General features: G+C 34.7%; 1 protein-coding gene across 8 annotated transcripts; it reads left to right on the forward strand.

Moving 5' to 3' along the window:
- The first annotated feature begins 382 nt into the window (after positions 1 to 382).
- On the forward strand, positions 383 to 20,286 carry LOC110443947 (glutamic acid-rich protein-like). 8 transcript variants are annotated; one of them, XM_021488398.1, is made up of 13 exons: positions 383 to 477; positions 1,590 to 1,658; positions 1,964 to 2,638; positions 5,152 to 6,900; positions 7,217 to 7,264; positions 8,760 to 8,834; positions 10,265 to 10,411; positions 12,900 to 13,016; positions 13,932 to 13,943; positions 15,599 to 15,823; positions 17,533 to 17,736; positions 19,878 to 19,970; positions 20,168 to 20,286. In XM_021488398.1, exons 2-13 carry the CDS (start codon positions 1,596 to 1,598, stop codon positions 20,276 to 20,278), a joined length of 3,519 nt encoding a protein of 1,172 aa, XP_021344073.1. In that variant the 5' UTR covers positions 383 to 477; positions 1,590 to 1,595; the 3' UTR covers positions 20,279 to 20,286. The 8 variants fall into 8 exon arrangements, with proteins under 8 accessions (XP_021344073.1, XP_021344076.1, XP_021344080.1 ...); XM_021488401.1 differs by having other exon boundaries at positions 7,217 to 7,249; XM_021488405.1 differs by lacking the exon at positions 17,533 to 17,736.
- Positions 20,287 to 20,296: the final 10 nt, after the last annotated feature.

The following is a 20,296-nucleotide window of genomic DNA, read 5'->3' on the forward strand; positions in this document are numbered from 1 at the left end:
CTTTACAAACAATGCAAATATCTCTACATGTCTTTACAAACAATGTAAATATCTCTACATGTCTTTACAATCAATGCAAATATCTTTCAAGATAAAAATAATTAACCTGTCTACCTACTCTTTTAATATTATTTGGTAATAAATCTGAACACACCAGTAATTTTTTGCCTTGTATATCCATGTTTTATTGCGATTGGTTGTAATTATAAGATTACAATGTTAATCATAAATGGATTATTTTTTTGTGTACAACCTTACACTTTGCCTGCCATAGTTTAGAAATTAAAATTCTGAAATTAAACATACCGCTTGCTTGTGAAAAAACATATCACTGCCTAAAAATTGCTAAGTAATAGATATGAAGATTTGAACGTGCTGTGACAGTTAAATGTACATGTCTGGTGATTGTAGGGTGAAGGGGTTGCTACGGAAGACGCACCAGGAGACGGCTACAGTGACGCTGCAACACTACCAAGGGTGAGTTTTGACAAAATGAAGGTTTTTCCCAAAACATTAAATGTTAAACTCTCTTTTTTTTCAGAATATCTTATTTCAGTTGTAGAAAATAAACATTTGTTAACTTGTTTGCAAGTTTTCATATAATTTGTGTTTTCTTCATAATTTTATGATTTGTTTGGCTGATCTATACTTTATTTTTTTGAATGCCGATTTTCACAAAATCTTTTGTTATCTTTTAACACTGGATGTGTGTATTTATATAATTTTTCACACTCTTTGTTCCTTAATTGGATAAGGTCAGATAAAGCTCTTTAAAGGATATGTAAATCAGTGGTTAAAGCTGGAAGTGGTTGTCCATTATGTGTGTGGTATGGGTCAGTTTGTGGCTGTTGTTTAATCCAAAATGGTGTGGTTTTGGACATTGATCATGTTTACAAGCTACGTAATCAGTCTCACAAATCATTGTTTGATGTCATTTATATGGTGAATAATATCCTGAAGTGTGGTGGTTTTCATACAGAATTACTGTTTGGTGATGGGGTTTAAAACACAAGTTTTTTTGGTTTTTTTAAACTTTGTTCCTTTTTTTTAAAACAAGTACTGAACTTTCATGTTGTTAAATTTAGAAAAAAAGTCCGAAATATAAACACAATGAAATTTTTCATGATTTGTGAAATATTTAATGCCATTTAAATTTGAATGAAACCTTTCTCTTTTACTGTGGTACTTAAAAGTTGGCTGGCAAACAAAGTGTCCCCATTCTTGACATTACGACCGCATCAACATGTCCACATAGGGAATCTAAAATCACTTTTATATTGATATCAGATTCAAAATTACTATTGTGATTCTGCAATTAAAGTGAAAGGGTCTTGGATCTTTATCAGCATCAATTGATTGATCATTTATTTTACAATTTTACTTCAATTAAGTACTTAAGTTATTATTGCTTTTTAAGAAACATTAGATGTAGTTTGTTAAAAAGTTGCTATCTAGATTTAATTTTTTTTAACGATAATTAATCCAATGTTAATTTGCTAAATTGTGTCTTGCTGTTGACCTTCATTCATCACAAAGAGGTTTAAGAACTGGTTGTTGAATAGAGTATATTTTCCTACTTGCTTACACAGGAGGGAATGGTGTTTGCTGTACCTCCTCCTGAGGGTGGAGACCCAGAAAAGATCCAACTCCAGCAAACTGTAATAATCATTTGCTACATTCCATATTACTCAATAATTACTATGTATACCACTGAAATAAGAATTGTTATAGTTCATTTGAAGAAAATGTCATAAAAGATGTTAAAATAGTATAAAGATTCGAACAGTAACTTGTTACTGTTTCAAGAAAAAAAATTGTTGTGGTATTCAATTAAAGACATGGATTCTATCAAAAACAAAAGGCTGGGTTTGAAAAATTATAGAGTTTTAATATATTAGATTTAAAAGTATTTGTTAAATTATAGATTAATTCAAATACCAATTTCCTGAAAAATTAAAAACAGGAAAATGAGAAGAATAAGGATATTGACGGAGAAAATGAGGATAAGAAAACTCCTGAACTTGATGACCAGGATAAAGTTAACCTGGAGGAGCCTGTATCTCCTGGTGGGAAGGGAAAGAAGGGGAAAAAGAGCAAGAAAGACAAAAAGGACAAACATGACCTTGACGACAAAGACAAACATGACCTTTCTCCTGGCTGGAAAGACAAAAAGGGCAAAAAGAGCAAGAAAGATAAACATGATGATAAGAAGAATGAACATGACGACAAAGACAAACAGGATGATAAGGATAAGAATGTTCCTGACGATAAAGGTAAACATGACACGGACAAACATGACCTTGATGACAAAGACAAACATGACCTTGGTGACAAAGACAAACATGACCTTGATGACAAAGACAAACATGACCTTGATGACAAAGACAAACATGATGTGGAAGTTGAAGAACCTGTTTCTCCTGGCGGGAAGGGCAAAAAGGGTGGAAAAGACAAAAAAGATAAGAAAGACAAGGATAAAGATAAGAATAAGGACAAGAAGGGGAGAGGGTTTCTGGGACGAAAACGAAAGGACTCCAAAAATCGGCACTCGGGCAGTGAGCCTTCGTCACCGACTGGCCCACCTCCCCCTGAAGTCAATGTAGAACCACCAACACCGGAGGGCAACTTCAACTTGCAGGTTAATCTTTGCCAAATATCTGCTTGAAAAAACCAACAGATTAATCTTGTCAGTTATCTGCTTGACAATGTATATTCATTGGCAAATATAGTGCAAAATATCTTCTAGATGTACAAGCACTAATGGTTCCAGACACTTCAGTACATTCGAGGTGTGCACTAGATCCTGTGTGATGGATAATGTACAGATTATTTGCTTTTCCCTTCCTCTCTGGGACAAGGTGGCTTCCAGATAGAAACGTGTGTATAACCTATCTTCTTCCCCCAAAGCTTTTGCAGGATTTATCTTTAACATTTAAAAAGGAAGACTAAGAAGCAAAACAGAAATTGCATTTAAATACAATTCTTCAAGAAATAGTTAACAATTCAGGAAAAAAATTAATGGAAGCTCACAATTTTAAGAGATTAGAATAGGGGAAAAAATGCATGGAAAAGAGGTTTTTGGTTTGTAATTATGAAATATGCAAAAAAAGATTCAGTATTAGCATATATCTTGAACAGAAAATATGATAGTGTTAGCTTTATTAACTAACATTACATTACAAACTTAATTCTGTTTATTCTTATTCTAACATGAAAATAGTTTCATTTAGCATGACAATTTATTTTATTTTTTTTTAAATCTGAATTATATTTCCTGAAGAGTAGAAGGTGTATACCTACTAAACAAAATGCAGCATTTTTACATACCTGCTTAATGTATTATAATGCAATATAATATATTACATGGTGATGGTGGGTTTTTCTATGAATGAGGACAATTTTTTGTATTTTATTTCCTTTTTTGCCTTTCGATTGGCTTAAAGCATGCTTTTAATATAAAATATGTCCCAAAATATCCAGTTGTCGTTAGTCTATTTGTTTAGAACATGTGGTTGTTCTTTTAAACAAAATAGTACTTGGGGTTAATTTTAGTCCTGTATGGTGTGCTAAACTGTTACATCAGGTCACTGGTGGTGAACAAAGAGGTTCAGACACATTAAGGTTTAATTGGCTGGTTTGATTTTGTTTTGTCTTTTGGGATTGAAAGTCGGGAATGATGATGTGAAGGAAAGTTGTTAAGTTATATTTTAATTACAGGATTAAAACCAGTCTAAACTGAACACTGCAGTGACTTATCGTCTTTCTGTTCAGAGTAGACAAGATGTTGGAATACGGAGGTTCAGTTTACACAGGTTACACTAACTGTTTATGTTGTGAAGGAGGATTATGTACTTAGTACCCCACTAATGATTTTTTCTTTATTTCAGCATTCAAGTCGTAAAAAAGCTTTGTTGCATGGATTTATTATATATATGAGATGTTGTTTTCAATGCATTTAAGCTATTTATAATATATTACAGCAGTTGAAAAACTGACCATTTATTATTTAGCATACAAATTTTTTGAAAAGTAGCAGCACTAGCCCAATATTGGTAGCATGAATAGGTTTGACTAAATGTGATGAAAGCATGCATTAATATACCACCCGTTCAGGAGCAATGCGTTTGAGCTTAAGACTTGAGCTTTGGCAGAGGAACAAAATATGAAATGTTTATAATTGAGATCAATTTATTATGAGACATTTTTTAGCCCTGGAGGCAGCATGGCACATTCACTTATAATCTAAGGTTTAAATTTGGTCGTACAAACAAGTCTGTGTTGGAATCATTTATAAAGATTGCCATGCGTAATTGAACCCCGCTGATAATTAACTCCAGTGCATGTGGTCAAAACTAGAAAACCAGACATGTGGAGGTTTAATGTTATATCTGAGACCTCAAATGGAATACTTTTCATAATGTTGGATGCATACATTCCAAATTAAAACTAGGAACCTCCCTGTTTGCCAGTGCATGGTTTGGATGTACCAGGGAAGGTACAGGAGGAAAGTGAATTTGAAATTGTTTTTACGACATACTTATTCTAACTACATATTAAGCATATTAAATGTGTGTATATGTTGTACCACTGTAAGTGTTAACACAGCATGACTCTGAGACTCCTGTTTAGATCACCAGTTGTTGAATGGCATGGCAATATGTACCCCAAAGGAGATCATTGATTGTATGATGGAAATGCTACCCACGGCTACTCACCCCTCCGTATGACGTCTGTAGGAGTGGAAAGGAAATATTGCATTGTTGAACTGCATTATGAATTCCAGTAGATACTAAGTGTGTGTAATCATATACCAATGACTGAACAGACACTTGTGTCGAGTGGTTGACCAGGAAGTAGATTGCTGGTGTACAGTCCCTCAGCATGAACACCTCAAATCATGACTGACCAACTGTTTGTCCAATTACTACCACCCCAGCATGGCTGAGAATGACGACTTGATGAATAAAAAACAATTGACCTCCAGAGGTCAAGGCTACCTTGGCATGGCAGTGTGACATGAACTGTTTGCCATATTAGAGTTCCCCAGCATGACAGCACCAATGATATAGACCTGCAGCATGGCCACCACTGATGACTAACCAATGACCAGGGATGTCACTCAATGTGTGACCTTTGCTCTATGTTTACCAGGAAACCAACACTAAAGGAGCTGAGGATCAGGGAAGTAGTGTAGACCCCGTCCCTAATGAATCCCGCAGAGACAGTGACAACAAAAACGAGAAAAAAAAAGAAGTGAAGTTTCTAGATCAGTGTACTCCAATTGAGGCAGAGACCACCAAAGTTGTTAAGGAGGAGACCCCCATGACTTCCCCCACCATCATTATTTCGGCTGCCCCTCCTGAGCCTGAGGAAGAGGAGGAGCAAATTGTCATGGAGGTTGTCAAGGAGACTGAAACAGAGGTCAAAATTGGAGAAGACTTTGAGGTCACTGACCAAGAAGTTGTCAAAGAAACAGAAGTCAATGTCAGTGAGATAAAAGATGAAGCAAAGGTAGAAGTGGAAACACCGGCTGTAGTTGTGGCAAGTGTGAAGAAGTCTGAACAAATTATTCCTGATGAAAATATTGAGGATGAAGTTTTCGAATCAGAAACAGAACATACACAGAAGATTGAGGCAGATTCAGTAACAAAAGAGGATACAGTTCCTTCTGAAGAAGCTGTGGTGTCAAAAGATGCAATGATTGTTCAGGTCACAAATGATCAGGTCATTGTGGCAGAGACCAGAGAGGAAGAACAAACTGTGTCTGTGGCTGTACAAGAATCTCCTGCAAAAGAGGAAGTTGCTATATCACCAGAGGTTTGTGTGGAAACTGTTGTTGAGGATTCCACTGTAGAGGAGCCCATTGTTATGGAGAAGAGTTTGAGTGTAGAGGTACAACCTGACCCTAAAGTCACCGAAGTGGTAGAGTCTATTGTAGAGACAGTGGTACCAGTTGAATCCCCATCACACAACACAGAAGAACGTATGAGGCAGGAAGACACCCCTCCAGTCCAGCAACAAAACCAGGAAGTCGTGATAACTGCAGATGAGGATATCCATGAGGTTGTCAAAGGGGAAATAATCCTCCCAGTGGTAGTAACTAATGAAGAGGCAGAGAATCAGCCCAAGGACCAGGCAGAGGCTGGTCCAAGTAGTGTAGCAGAACACAAAGAGGAAGAGGTCAAAGTTGATAAGAATGAGCTCAAGAAGCAGGAAAAGGAAAGAAAACAGAAAGAAAAGGAACGAATCAAGAAAGAAAAGGAGGAAAAGAAAAAAGAAAAAGAAGAACAGAAAAGACTTGAAAAAGAGAGGAAAAAGAAGGAGAAAGATGAAAAGGAAGAACAAAAGAGACTTGAAAAAGAAAAGAAGAAGAAAGAGAAGGAAGAAAAGAAAGCAAAAGCTGATGGGGCCACTACAGAGAAGAAGGAGGAGGAGGGAGAGAATAAAGAGGAGGAAAAGGAAGAGACAGAGGTGAAGGTCGACCCGGTACAGATTGAGCTGGCTGCTGCCCTTGAACAGAGGAGGGGCAAGGAGGAGGAGGAGGAAGTGACAGAGGACAAAGAGGAAACAAAGGAACACATAGGGGACCAAGCTCCAGCAGTAGCTACAACATCTGAGGTTGTTGCTGAGGAAACAGTTCAGGAAACAAAAGATGAAAAAGAAGAAGTGGAAATTGTGACCGAGACGAAAAAGGACAAAAAAGCCAAAAAAGAGAAAAAGAAGAAGAAAGAGAAAAAAGAAAAACCTAAAAAAGAAGACAAAAAGAAGGACAGCACAACTGGTTGTTTTAGCTTTATTGGAGCTAATAAGGCAGACAGTGACCAGGAAGAGGTAGAAGAGGCCCCTGCAGAGGAGATGCCAACAGAACCCTTGGTTACCGTGGAGCAGCAGGAGCCAGAGGTTGTTATTGCTTTTTAGTGTCTGTCTCCTTAATGTCTTCAGATTGGGCAGTGAATTATTGCAATCTCACAGCTTTCATGTACCATGGTCATTTCTTTACTTTAATTAATGGGCTCATTAGGATTTTAATTATGTTTATGTTGCTTTCAATGGAAGTTTTTTCCAAGACTAGCCATGCTTCTGAGATTTTAGATATCAATACCAGTGATCATCAGATCTAATGTTAAGTGTATAATCATTTTCTATCAGTCTTATTTAACTATGAGGATTTCTTCTTTCATAGGTCGGCATGTTGATTGTTTCTTTATTTTTCTAGGAGCCAAAGCCAGAAGAAACAGATGAGGCCAAAGTTAGTCCACAGCAGGTTGCCTCCTTTCTGTTCTCTGCCTGCTGACTGCAGCCCTACTGAATGACTTGTTATGTGTGTGCTGATCATATTGGTCATGATTCCTTTTCAGAATTAGTATAGAAAACTGTGTGATTGCTCCATCATGCCTTACTGTGTTAACTATATATAACTAAAGTACTTTCAGACATCCTGTCTACTACTCTCTAGAATCTAACAAGTGTCAACTTCTTTTAATGTTGTGCTGTTACTCATAAGGAATCATGTTCTCATCGGTTTTCTTTCTCTTCATTTCAAATCGTTTCTTCTTTTCCCTAACACTTAAACATTCTGATTACTGTATGTCAAACATATTATCTTTCTTAATTTTTATTTCATATCATTTAACATCATGTGTAACAAACAGCATGTACTAAAAGGTATCTTGTACTCTCCTAATGTCCATGGATAGTAAATTAATGTTCAATATTTACTATGAAAATAATGGCCAGGCTTGTAGAATTTTTCAATTTCTGATTGACGACTAGTACACTAAATATGAAACGAAACATCCCTGCTACAATAAATCACACCAAAAATATTCTCCAATCTATCTTTCCAATTTTTCTAAACATGACAAATATGTAACTTGACAAAGCTTGAATTGTTATGACCAAGGTACTTTTTCATCAAAAGAATTTTCCAATATATATCTTTCTAATTTTCCTAAACATAATAAATAACAAATTAGACAATGCTTGGGTTGTTATGAACAAGGTACTTTTACATTTACTGTACACAGGGAAACACATAATGAGGTCACTTTATCATGACATTGATTGTAAGTACACCCCTCAGAAATATATTGTTACTGGAAATTGAACCAACACTTAAGATTACAACTTGTCCCACAGGATTCAGTACTTGGAAGGGAAACAACATCATACAGCATGTAAAATTGATGAACACATCCAGTAAAGCTTGTGGCCATAAGTTTCCCTATAACTTAACAGCATGTTAAATCCTAGCTGTCAGTGTTGTTATGACTACTTTATCTATCTGTCTTATTGACTTGTGTACAGTACTAAAACAACTGTCTCCATCACATCATACTTACAAGTTATTGTCTATAGTGTTTATAATATCAAAGAGAAAGTATCTGGCATGATATATCCTCATTATATCCAGGATTGAGGCTTAATTTCTAAAATATAAAACATAAATAATGTTCTCACATCTCAGATCAATATCACTCTTATAGTCTTGTACAGAAATAACTTTTGGTAAATCCACTTAACCTGTATCTTAAATGTTGAACACATATCGTATCTATTTCTCACGGATTTTCTACCTATTCTATGATTATTATTTTATTCTAATACCTCTTTCAAACCTTCAGAAATATTTTGCTTATAAAGATATATTTTGTTGTATCTTAATTTGTTCCTTGTCCAGGATTAATTTTATTATTTCATTCAGGTGACGGTTTCAATGTCTTAAGGCAACAGTTACTAACATATAAGTTGTATTTCAGAGGGGCGTCGGCCTAGGATGGGCATTGCCCGGTTTCGCTGAGATGAAAGAGAGGCAAGCTGCTGCAGCAGCCAAGGTTTGACCTGCTTTCCTTATTAAGGCATGACGTCTCCAATGCTTGCAGCCATCTTAAGTTGATGTTTGTGGATGTAGGGGTTTTCTGGATCTCCCAGCTTGGGAACATTGTCCAAATCTTACCTGCGAGCTATTTCCTAGTTTTTATCCAGAGGTGGCATGGTGTTAAACCCTAAAATTTTAACAAGGAGGATCCCTGTTCTTGCCTCTGTTAGATGTAGTTCAGAAGTAAAGATATTGAAAAATATAAGAAGCAGTTAACCTAAAATATACTTTAATTTCGTGTAGTTATGTATGTGTTTGAATGTAGATCAAATTTTGAGTCCATATAAAAAAGCATGTTTTTTTCATAAGGAGAAAGTTTTGAAAACTTGTGTATAAATCAAGATACCATGTCACTAATCGTGCGTCAAAGAAGGTTGTCTTAACCAAATATGGAGGAACACATAATTGGAATGTGTTTTCTTGATCTGTTGATACCACCGTCGACTATCTACTATCATAATGGTAATGTGTTGCCCTACAGATATTAACTCATTTCCAGGCTCCTTTGTTGTCTTTTACTAACAAGAAATATACTACAGTTTTCTTTCAATTTCAGACGCATGTGTTACAGACTGTCTTTTATTATTATAAACAATTTTTGTTTCCTGGATTCGTACTGTTTTATTTCATTGGTTGATTCTATTGATATGAAATATTTTGCTGTTTGAAATACATATCTATACTATGCTGTTTGATTTATAGATTTGTTTCTGTTTGCTATCATGCTGGGCCTTGTTCAGAGCGCTGTTAACTTAACAACCTATTAATTCAGGTTTTCAGGATATATTCTATTTTAACTGAATGAAATTATACCGTTTTAATCGTCTTTATAATAAGGTTACCACTTAAAATCTTGACACAAGCAATTTTGACTATAAATGATATTGAATTTGAAAATATTTAAAAAGGATATTTTCCATCAAGCTAACAGTGCTTCTAACAACCAGGCCTGTTTGTTATCTTGTTACTGGAAATGGTTGAAATTTTTGTTTACTTTCATTTTCCATATATATTGTTTTTGTTCCAGGGTTTTGGCATTATGTTTAGATTGTAGATATTGACATGGATGGGAAGAGTTGATAAAAAATTGTCGTATGTTTTGTATAGCTTTGATCACTACTATGATGTATTAAAATTTGGAATTTACATTAACTTTCATCAAATTATAGCTTTGCTATTTGTAAATATTCCAGGAGGGGGGAGGGAAGTAAAACGTCAAAAAACACCACTGAAATAATATGAAGTTAAATTTCAGTTAATAGTATACAGATGTATTGGTACAAGATGTGGTGTAGTTCATTTGATGTAACAAAGGTAATCATCCTGGTAGAAAGAAGTGAATAAAGTAACTTTGAACTATAAATGGCCCACTTCGTTCTCCTTCAGCCTATAGAAAGTGACAAGCCTAGGTCTATGTCAACCTCATCAGCAAAATCCTCATCATCTTCGTCGGCTAGCAGTTCAGAGGGGGAACACTTCCCACATGAGCCACGCGCTCCCCTGGCCGAGTTTTCGGAGGGGTTGAGTACCGAGGTTTGGCCCTTACACACCTTCGTGCATGTCCCTGTCCAATACAAACACCCTGCCTGGTCCTTTTCCATTGTTGATTTACCGTATGATTTCTTCACCGATTTTGATTGATATCTTGATATTCGATTTCGGCAGCACGCAGGTCATCTAACTGCTACTGGACCTGATTTCTGCACCAATTTCCCTGCAATATCATCACGATTTTGTGGTGTGATTTCGGTGAACTTGGAACTAATTCCATCACCAATGGTGATTTCGTATCAGTTTTGTTTGAGATGTCGGTAGCACACAGATTTAACTGCATCTAGATTAATAATGTTGTCTGTGCACACAAACCTGTAGTAGATGTGAGACTGATGATGATGCACATGTGTAAATGACAATGTAGATAATTGTGTCTTGGATCTAATGTGTATGATATGATTACCCGATGATAGTGTTCTAATTATAGTTAGAGGCATGTGTATATTCTTTACTATACTGTGTACTTTACAAACTTGTGATTTTTCTTTTTGTGCTTTCTGTTCATGAAGCAAATTTATTATGTCTTTTTTCTGTTTATTTTGTATCTATTGCACCATGATTATTTCATGACCTGTTGGGACATGACCAGTATTGCTGTGTTTTAAACAACTTACAATAAAAATAGAAGCTGAGGGTGACATTGTTAAAAGTCTGGTCAAAAGAATGCTGAAAATCAAAATTACATCTGCATGGGAAAGAAATCAAAACAATAACGCTAAGACAAGGAACAATCAGTATTGACTCTACATCTGCTATAAAAACAAAAAAATCTGATTTTAATTCTGAAACAATTTAATACTTTGAATTGAAGAATTAAGCTAACCAAACTGAACACATACTGCCCCAGTACTTAAGTACATTTGTCTTTACATGGTAAGAGTGTGTACTTAGGAGAAAACGAGGATGTTTTGTTTATTTAACTTCATACAAGTTTTCAATTACATGTACATGAATAAAACTTAGTCAAAATGGGTTTTTTTGATAATGAGTCCTTTGATGGAAATAGGGGTATGGTTGGGTCTTCTTGGGACAGGTTGGGTATTTTGAATATTGGAGTGAAAAGTTGAGTTAGGTGGGTTATCTAATTAACAAGAGAGACTGGAGGTTTGTTGTTTCATTCATATGCACTTGTGCGAAAGGCTTTTTTTGTGGCTGTTGGGTTTGGCACTGGATGTTGAAAGGCAGGTATATAGTGGTTAGGAAAGCTGACTAATAAAAATGGGAAAACAAAAAATAAAAGTTAAGCTTGCACAAACCTGTTGATTCTCATAAACTCTTTCTGCAACTATTAAAATCAATGCTTACCTTTTTTTGCATCTGAATTTGACAGTAGATTACTAAATGTAGTTGCTTAACAAAGCAAACTTAAGTATGTACATTTGTTGAATGTTTATTAATTGTGGAATGTTGAAATAATTTGGTAGTGTATATTTCATCGTGTGATGATACAGATTTGATGTAGACAACATTTATATAATTGTGGTTAATTATAACTGAGCATGTGATAATACGTTGAATATGTTTGTAATTGAAATAATTGTACAACAGCATGACATTTAATTGCATCTTGATTTGAAAAAAATGTATTCCAGAAAATCTGTGTATTTTCCATCTCAAAGATACTAGAGTATAATTCATCCACGAGTACTAGAGGTGAACTGGGTGATACCAGACTCTAGGTTACTAGGCAGGGAATCATGATAATTACACTAGGCCGTGATCGCCTGCTCAAACGAAAGGAAGGGGATATATCTCTCTTAGATGTCCATGAAGTAGTTATCCTGTATATATTCTAGTCAGAATTAACATGTGTCCACTATAATGTTGAGTTTTACTGCTATTACACAGAGGAAATATGTTCATATTTAAGTGTTATTCGAGATAATGTTTCAATGTATCATAACTTTGGTATTTCATTATTCAGAACGTCATTTATAATGATATTATATATACACACATCATTGGACACATCATAGCATGATGAACTACACTATGTATGGACCATATCAGCATGTCACTAACTCATAGTGTATATCATAATTATATAAAGTCTGTGTTTAGCTAGATCAGCCCATCAACGCATTTATGTATGATGTCATGTATGTTAAAATCAAATGGCTTCTGAAGATATTTTGGAGTTAATTGTTGGATTTTTTACTATGAAACAATGAAGATATGGTTAACTGCAAAGGAATTTGCAACATTTTCATAGAAATATTTTCAAATATTAAAGACAATTTCTCGAACAGTGAAAATTCTGGGAAAAACAGGTTTTAAACAACTTGTACTATATAACTTGAGTACTTGGGATAGGAACTTGAATGTCATCAAATTTACAACACAGCTGTGCTACAGCGTTGCTTCAAATTAGCCAATCATTTTGTTATTATCTAACCCAAGATTGGTGACCTAATTGAAAATTTCTGGGGCGTAAATATCAATCCTGACACACTGATTTATGTTTTAGGGAGGATTAGACGCAGAAGGCACAGGAGGTGATACTTCTCTGGGTAACTGGCCGTATGGGAAGGAGGGCTCCATTGACCGTCGCATGCAGTTTATGCCGGTCACAGCTCCATCTACTGTAAGTAACTGTCAAACGATGTCCACACAAGTCGTAAATCTGTTCACCGATAAACAATGTATTTTATGTTTGTTTCCAGTTTGACACATTTTTTTGTTGTTGATAGCACATATAAAATGTTAAGTTAACTTCGTAAATATATAACTTCCACCAGATCTGGCATCAGTTTGATGAACGCTCCATAATTTTGTTTTCCCATAGCTTTTGAAGGCACTATTAAGGAAAAATTTAAGCTAAGGAAATTTTCCTTAGCCTCAGTGATGCTTTCCTGTGGAAAATGTAAGGCTAAGGACTTTCTTCAAATTAGGGAATGTTCCTGAAATGAAGCCTGTTAGTATATAAGTATCCAAACATCGTGGATGTGCATTTCACATTTTGTCAAGCGCCTGATGTGATCAAAAAATGTACAAGCTTATTCCAACAAGTAACTTTGAGGTAGATTTCAGTCATAGTAACCCTAAACTTCTCTAGTTATAAACAAATTCTCGATAAATTACCTTAGAAATTTCATCGTATCTTGGCAATTCTTAAGATTGTTTATGCAATAGAAAATTGTGATGATCATTGATCACTATAGTGTGTCTATTATTATGTATGTGTCTTTTGAAGAAAGATCAGTGAATTACTGTATCGCAAATTGCAGGTTCATTTAAATACATTTTGTAGTGAAGAACCAACAAACTAAAAACACAATTATGTGTAACTAAATCAAATATTTTGAAAAATTCAATCAATTGAAAAACATTTTGAATGTTTTCATGTGTGTAGAAATTAGAACAACACAAATTAGCTGTAGATATTATAACAAGTTGATAAAAACACCGGTAGGGAAGAGATTACTGGTATATATATATTATAACATAAATTTTTAAACATCTCATTTGTGGTATGATTTTGACCAATGACATTACACAGGAAGAGCAATCCGTGAGTATATACATACATATATCAGCACCCTTACAGTCCTGTATACTGACCTTGACGAGGTCATGCTAGTTAACACTGATGTTAGGTTAGGAGGTCCTACCGTGGTCCGGATAGTCAACTAATGGCCTTGTTGATTTGTCAGTGTTTGTAATCGTTGAATGCATTATGTGTCTATCAGCAAATGTGTTATGAATATTGAGTAATGATGAAAACAAATTTTGCAAGATAGCGCGTCATTGAAATAAGCATGTACAGATAAATTACAATCTGGGAATGAATGTATTGTATGAAAAAATTACAAAAATTGAAAAGCATGTATTTGTTCAAAGTGAAAGATCAGTCACGTTTTTTTAATGTGTAATTTTTTGGTCAATCGACAAGAGAAGTTTTCCTTAATGTTTCTTGTTTGTAAGGATTTTTTTTTGAAAATCAGAATTAAGTAAATATTATTCTTATAAGATGGAAATTGTGATTAAAAGAAGTAGAAGCATAACATTTAAGCATGACAGCTTTCTGTTCCACTCATCACACCTTTTGTTCCTCAATAGTTCCAATTTTGTTATTTGTCACACCACCAAATTGATCACTTGCATGAACATTGTTTTAACTTTCTGTATTGTTTTATTCATTGATTTACATTTCAAATTCATGCAACAATGACCGTGACATATATGATTAGATAAAGATGGCTTGTATGAGCCTGTACCACAACTCAATATGTTGGCAGTGATTGACCACAGTGATGAATTGAGCATGATTCAATGTACTTATTGTTTATGTATATAAATTTAATCTTGTTCCTGTCAATATAACAATTTGATACCTAACCCATTGACATATAAAAAAATATAAAATCAAATTTATACAAGGTAGAGCTGATTGTTCAATGAAGCATGCAATTCCCACAGTAGACATAGTATGGCCATGTCAGCATGGCAGAGATATCAAATCGGTAACGAGTGATTGTGTCTGCCGACAAATATCAAAATTATCATCCTAAAAAGTTTATGTAAAACATGTAAGAAATGTTTGATTGCTAACTTTTTAAAAGCTTCATAATTTGTACCCTGCTATATCAAACCAAATTTACATAACAATCATTTTACACTGTATTCCAACTAAAATGTTTATTCGAAAAGTTGACAACAATTACATATCACATTTTACAACTCACATTTAAATGGTGCTGGTTTTTAACTTTTTACCCTATAAATCTACTGTTTCTGGATAGAAGTGGGTAAAAAAGGTAACTTTGAAATCCCTCCTATTTTGGAGGGAGACTACCGATTTTGGACCCTTAAATTCAACATTTTCAGCCAGTAAACTTTCTAAACTATTCCTATATTCTGAGATCTAATCATTTCATCTGAAAGAACAACTTAGAAGATGCCAACTTAAAGTGTTGTATTTTTCGTTTTCCCTTGGGGGTATATACATACCCTTTCATTATGTTTGGAATTGGGAGGAATCTCCCCCATGGAAATGTCAAAAGGTTGGCAAGTATGAATCTGAGAAAAAACACAAAGTACAGCTAACCAGTGTTTCATGTTGTTTCTTATAAAGTGGTTCTAGTCCTGAAAAGAATATTCTAAAAGTTTGGACGAGTTTGATGATGTCTTTGCCATTATTTATAGTATTTATTGATATATCAACAGGAAACAAGACAGAAACAAAGCACCGAGGACACATCTATGCCATTTTTTGATCCTGCATCAGCAACTAACGACTCAGAAGGGGAAGGAACTCTGGGTAAAAAAGTGCCTCCACCAGTCGCTCCAAAGAGTGCACGCTTGAGCCAGATGGCTGAGGAAGAAAGACAGAGACAAAAGGAGGAAGAAGATAGACGATTACAATTGGAAGAAGAAAGACTAGCATCTCTTGTAAGACATTTTCTTTGAACCCTTTATATTTACTTTTATATATCTGCCTTCAGGCGAGATGGTGAGGGAATAAGATGGAAATGGTTTACAACTTTCATTCATTGGTCATAACTAAGTACTTTGTTAGTACGCTTTATAACAGCACTTCAGTTCAGGAGGACAAACAGTCATGATAATTTATCATTAAGTTGATAACAAAAGGATTGAATTTGTATGATCAGAGTTAGAGTAAGCCTGACGGTATAATTTAAAAAATTGTAATCGAGTATAAATTTGTATTACTATTTGGAATGAAGAAGTGCTCCATGTTGATATATGACTAGTGTTACTAGTCGTGGGTATAACCTGTAGCGACGGTGGGTAACGGCCCCTGGGTTGTAGGTTTGGTGTTGGTGTGGACCGTTGGTGTTGGTTTGGCTCTATCACTGTCACCATAGTATTTATTCCCACCGTTAACATGTATTCCTTTATATGTGTGTGTTGTATCCCTCCCAGTCACAACTGCCTTCCACCCTAGTCAGCAATCTCGTCAGAACAAAAGATAGGTGAACATAAAAAATTTAGATAGCAACTTCATACTATATAGATGTTGAAATATAGAATAAAGCTAAACAAAAAGTAACTGATTTTATTATATTGACTTAGAGATAACAAAGCAAGTAAGCTTAAATCAATACTTACATCATATGACAGTTTATTTTTGCTTAGACCCCATTAGTCCAAGATGGTCATGTTATATATATGGAAAGTGAAAGTGTTTTTACTTGGTAGAAGGTTATCCCTTTATGATGCATCAGTCCACATTGCTGCACTGTCAACCACAGGCCTTGTGTAATAAAGCAAGTGCCATTCTTCATCTGCACAGTCAACTGTTCTCCTACTTTGCTTCAGTTTTTATCTGCTTTGAATATTGGAGAATTGATCTTTTATATTTTTGGTAATATTGGCACTTATGCGTATTGTTTGTTTTTTAACTTGAAGTAAATATATGTTATGTAGGCTATCAGAAAAGGCTTGTGTATCTTCAGTTCTGGAGATGTTTGGTCAACTTCAAACATCTCAAGTATTTCATAATAAAATGAAGGCAACCGTAGAACGTTTCTAGCTCATTATTTGTACCAGTTTGAGGTTTTGTATTTTCATCAAAGTCGAAAGTGGTAATTGTTGATGAAGATGTGGACTCGTACATATACTTGTCGCTACAAAAGCCGACCATTTTAGTGCTAAAGATGGGTCCGAGTTGTCTTAAGAAAATTCAATGGAAATGTAATTATGTTATGCTTGTTCTGCAAAGATCAAGATATTTTAGTTACTAAATTGATAAAGATTAAAATCTTGTTCACACATGAATCATTCAACAAAAATGAGATTTCAAGTTACCAGTTAAATATTCAAAACAGAGTGATAGCCAAGATTATCCTTAATTCAGAAGAGGTCATGACCTCTTGATGATCTTTCTAATGATTATACGTTTTCTCTAGAATAATCATCGTGAGATAGATTTATTTATTGTTAGATATTTTGGAGTTTTTCTGTAGCTAGATTACAGCTGTTTCTTTAATATTTTGTCATAGCCACATCACTCAAAGAGATGGTGATACTGTGGCAGTTTAGACGGACAAACAGTAGTTAGTTTTAGTAGCTAGATATACGCACCCAATAAAGATGAGGGATTTGCTTACACGGTGACTCCTGTGTTGTGCTTGCAGCCACCCACGGTAGCTACCGAGAGCAGGAAGTATGACCCAGAAACTGAGGAGACACCTATAGCAACCACAAATGTCCCCATAGTAAAAACAGAAACGCGAACAGTCACTTACGAAAAAGACGGTGTTCCGGTGGCTATTGAGGACATCACATTGATAAGTTCCCAGTCACATTCGACACGAACACAGCTTAGTGAAACAACAACAGTTAGTATCTTAAATAATCGGCTACAATTGATTTGATTGGCATGCTATTAAGCCCGGCCCATTACCATACATACTACTAATCCTGTTGTGCTGGTTACTTTGGTTCATCACCTGTTGTTTGGACTGTGGATGTTAGTTGATTATGAATGCATTACCAAAGGTTTCTGTCTTGTCTGTCTGTCTGGTAGTTTTCATAGTGTGGTGGTGATTTGATATGAAGTCGTTGATTATATTGTAATACATATCAATATGATATAAAGTTATATGATATGGCATGTCACTACTGAATATCACGACATTCATTGTATATGTTGGGCATGAATCTCAATATTTAAAAATATAAAACCATCTCAACCAGTCTCAATAGGCCTGTCTCACCCTCTCTTTTGCAGTCACGTTCTGGAAGTAAATATGTATATGTACCCGGTATATAATATAATTTGTATATTAACAGAAATATTAAACCTATAATTTTACTTTCTTAATTCAGAGGTACATAATTATATATGTACCTGTACTGTATACTAACCCCATTTTTGAGAACATAGTAGTTATGCTGGACCTAATACAATGTACTTCATTATAATGAAAAGTAATTCCTTGTTAAAGTATGGGAAATTGCTGAAGAGAGCAAATTTAAAGGTTCCCTCTCAAGTAAAGTGAAAGAATCGAATGATGGACAAAATTAGTTGCATGACAGTTGAATTGAATTAGATGATTGAATATTTGTATAGGCTTAGTATTGATCCTGAAAATATTTGATCAGTATGAGTGTGTGATAGATACCAACTGAACACTTTCAAGACACAAAATAATTTTTTTCTAATTAGTATTCCATTGAGAAAAAATTATGTTCAGTCATTTGTCGAAAATTTTAAGGGGAAACATTTAATATATGGAAAAAGATTAATAGTCAGCACTTCTGTGTGATGTTAGTAAAGTTAGGGTAAGAACGAGGCTTTGCCTCACATGGGAGTGAGTGATGTTTTCTCTCACACATGGGCGCATGATACGTGTGACAACATTGCTAAAGAGATGACTTGATGGTGGCATTGTCAGAATAAAAGCTTGTCAAAAAAGGTTTCTGTTTTTAGAAACGAGAAAACATGTGTGAAGTGTGGGAGAAAAAGATAATCACTGACTATAAATCTGCTATCAAGATAGTTGTGTTTAATCAGATTATCCAGATATTCTTCAGAAGATTCTATCTCAGAATCTAAACTTATCACACTGTTAAATGAGATCAGCAAGTATTATATGTATGAAAGCTTGTGTCATTATTGTCCTCTATCATCTTTGCTGTGGCTTGATTCCATGCTTCAAAGCTTTTGCCTGCCTTCCTTGCTTTTTATGTGAATCCTTGTTACATGGACAAGGTGTCATCCACTTTGTATACAACATTTTGATCATTTTCCCTGAAATAGAAACAATACTGAAAAAAAAATAGATAAATTTCTATGAAGACTGTTTAGTATTTTACTTCAAATTTCCCCCAGTCCCTGTAATTGTTTATATAATTAGGGCATAAAACAAATCTTCAAAACACCTACATCATCATGCTTTGTGCGAATCCGTTCTGAACTACCTGCAGCACCTGGTGTGATGTTTGCCAAATGAACCTCTGTCCTGTTTATTGAATTTTGTTTTACAGTGACGTCTTGTTAATCCGGATAATTTTGTAACCAGAAAACTAAAACAACAAATTTGCAGAATATTGAGATGAAAATTTGATTTCTTAAAATTAACTTCCAAAAATAGAGTATATTTAAAGACTAACAAGACTTCACTTTTGTAGCATACCTGTGTTGTAAATTTGTGTTGGCTGACCCTTTATCTGTTATATTATTTCCTAATGTGTATTTATTTTGGAGAATTAATGAAAATTATGAACTAGAAATTGATTACTTCTTAGAAAAGAAAAACAAAAATTTAACAATAAAGATTTCCAGAAACTTAGTGTTATTTTAGAGCTGGCAAAAGATATGATGATTATCTAGGAAGTTAGTTTACTTCAGATTGGGGTGAATGCTATAGATAAACTCTACCATTTTTAAAAATTGAAATAAATTTATCTAGAAATGTTTACGTAATTAGTGATTGATGTAAGCAAATTATTGACGTTTTGTTTTCTCGTCTTACAGTATAGAGCAGAGACAAATGGTATCGTGGAGACACGAATGGAAAAGAAAGTTATAATCACAGAAGATGGAGACGATGACATTGACCACGACGCAGTATGTAATCGGAAGCTATGTTATTTTGTCAGCATTGTTCAGTATTTCATTGCTTCCTGTGTATAACAATTTGAACATTCTTGAAATAGATATGAAAATTGAGAGTTAAAAGAGAAATTATTTTAAGTCTATGAATTAAACAATCCATTTGATTTGTACAAGCTTTACAATAATATAGCATCCTTCTTATTTTTCAGCTTCTAGCAGCAGCCATCCGCTCAGTAACAGACATGGACCCCAACCTTTCGGTGGAGCGGATAGAGTACACAAAACAAGTAGACAACCCTAGTGGGGACACTCAGGTTTAACATTAGTCAGGTAAATAA

This window comes from Mizuhopecten yessoensis, unplaced genomic scaffold (genome assembly GCF_002113885.1).
Source record: "Mizuhopecten yessoensis strain PY_sf001 unplaced genomic scaffold, ASM211388v2 unmap_36194496, whole genome shotgun sequence".
Classification (NCBI taxonomy): Eukaryota; Metazoa; Mollusca; class Bivalvia; order Pectinida; family Pectinidae; genus Mizuhopecten; species Mizuhopecten yessoensis.

Excerpts from the sequence above, each read along its gene's own strand:
- LOC110443947 (XM_021488398.1), top strand. The coding sequence starts at position 1,596 with ATGGTGTTTGCTGTACCTCCTCCTGAGGGTGGAGACCCAGAAAAGATC. Across the intron at positions 10,412-12,899 it reads CGGAGGGGTTGAGTACCGAG|GGAGGATTAGACGCAGAAGG; the intron begins GTTTGGCCCTTA and ends TTTATGTTTTAG. Across the intron at positions 17,737-19,877 it reads AGCTTAGTGAAACAACAACA|TATAGAGCAGAGACAAATGG; the intron begins GTTAGTATCTTA and ends CTCGTCTTACAG.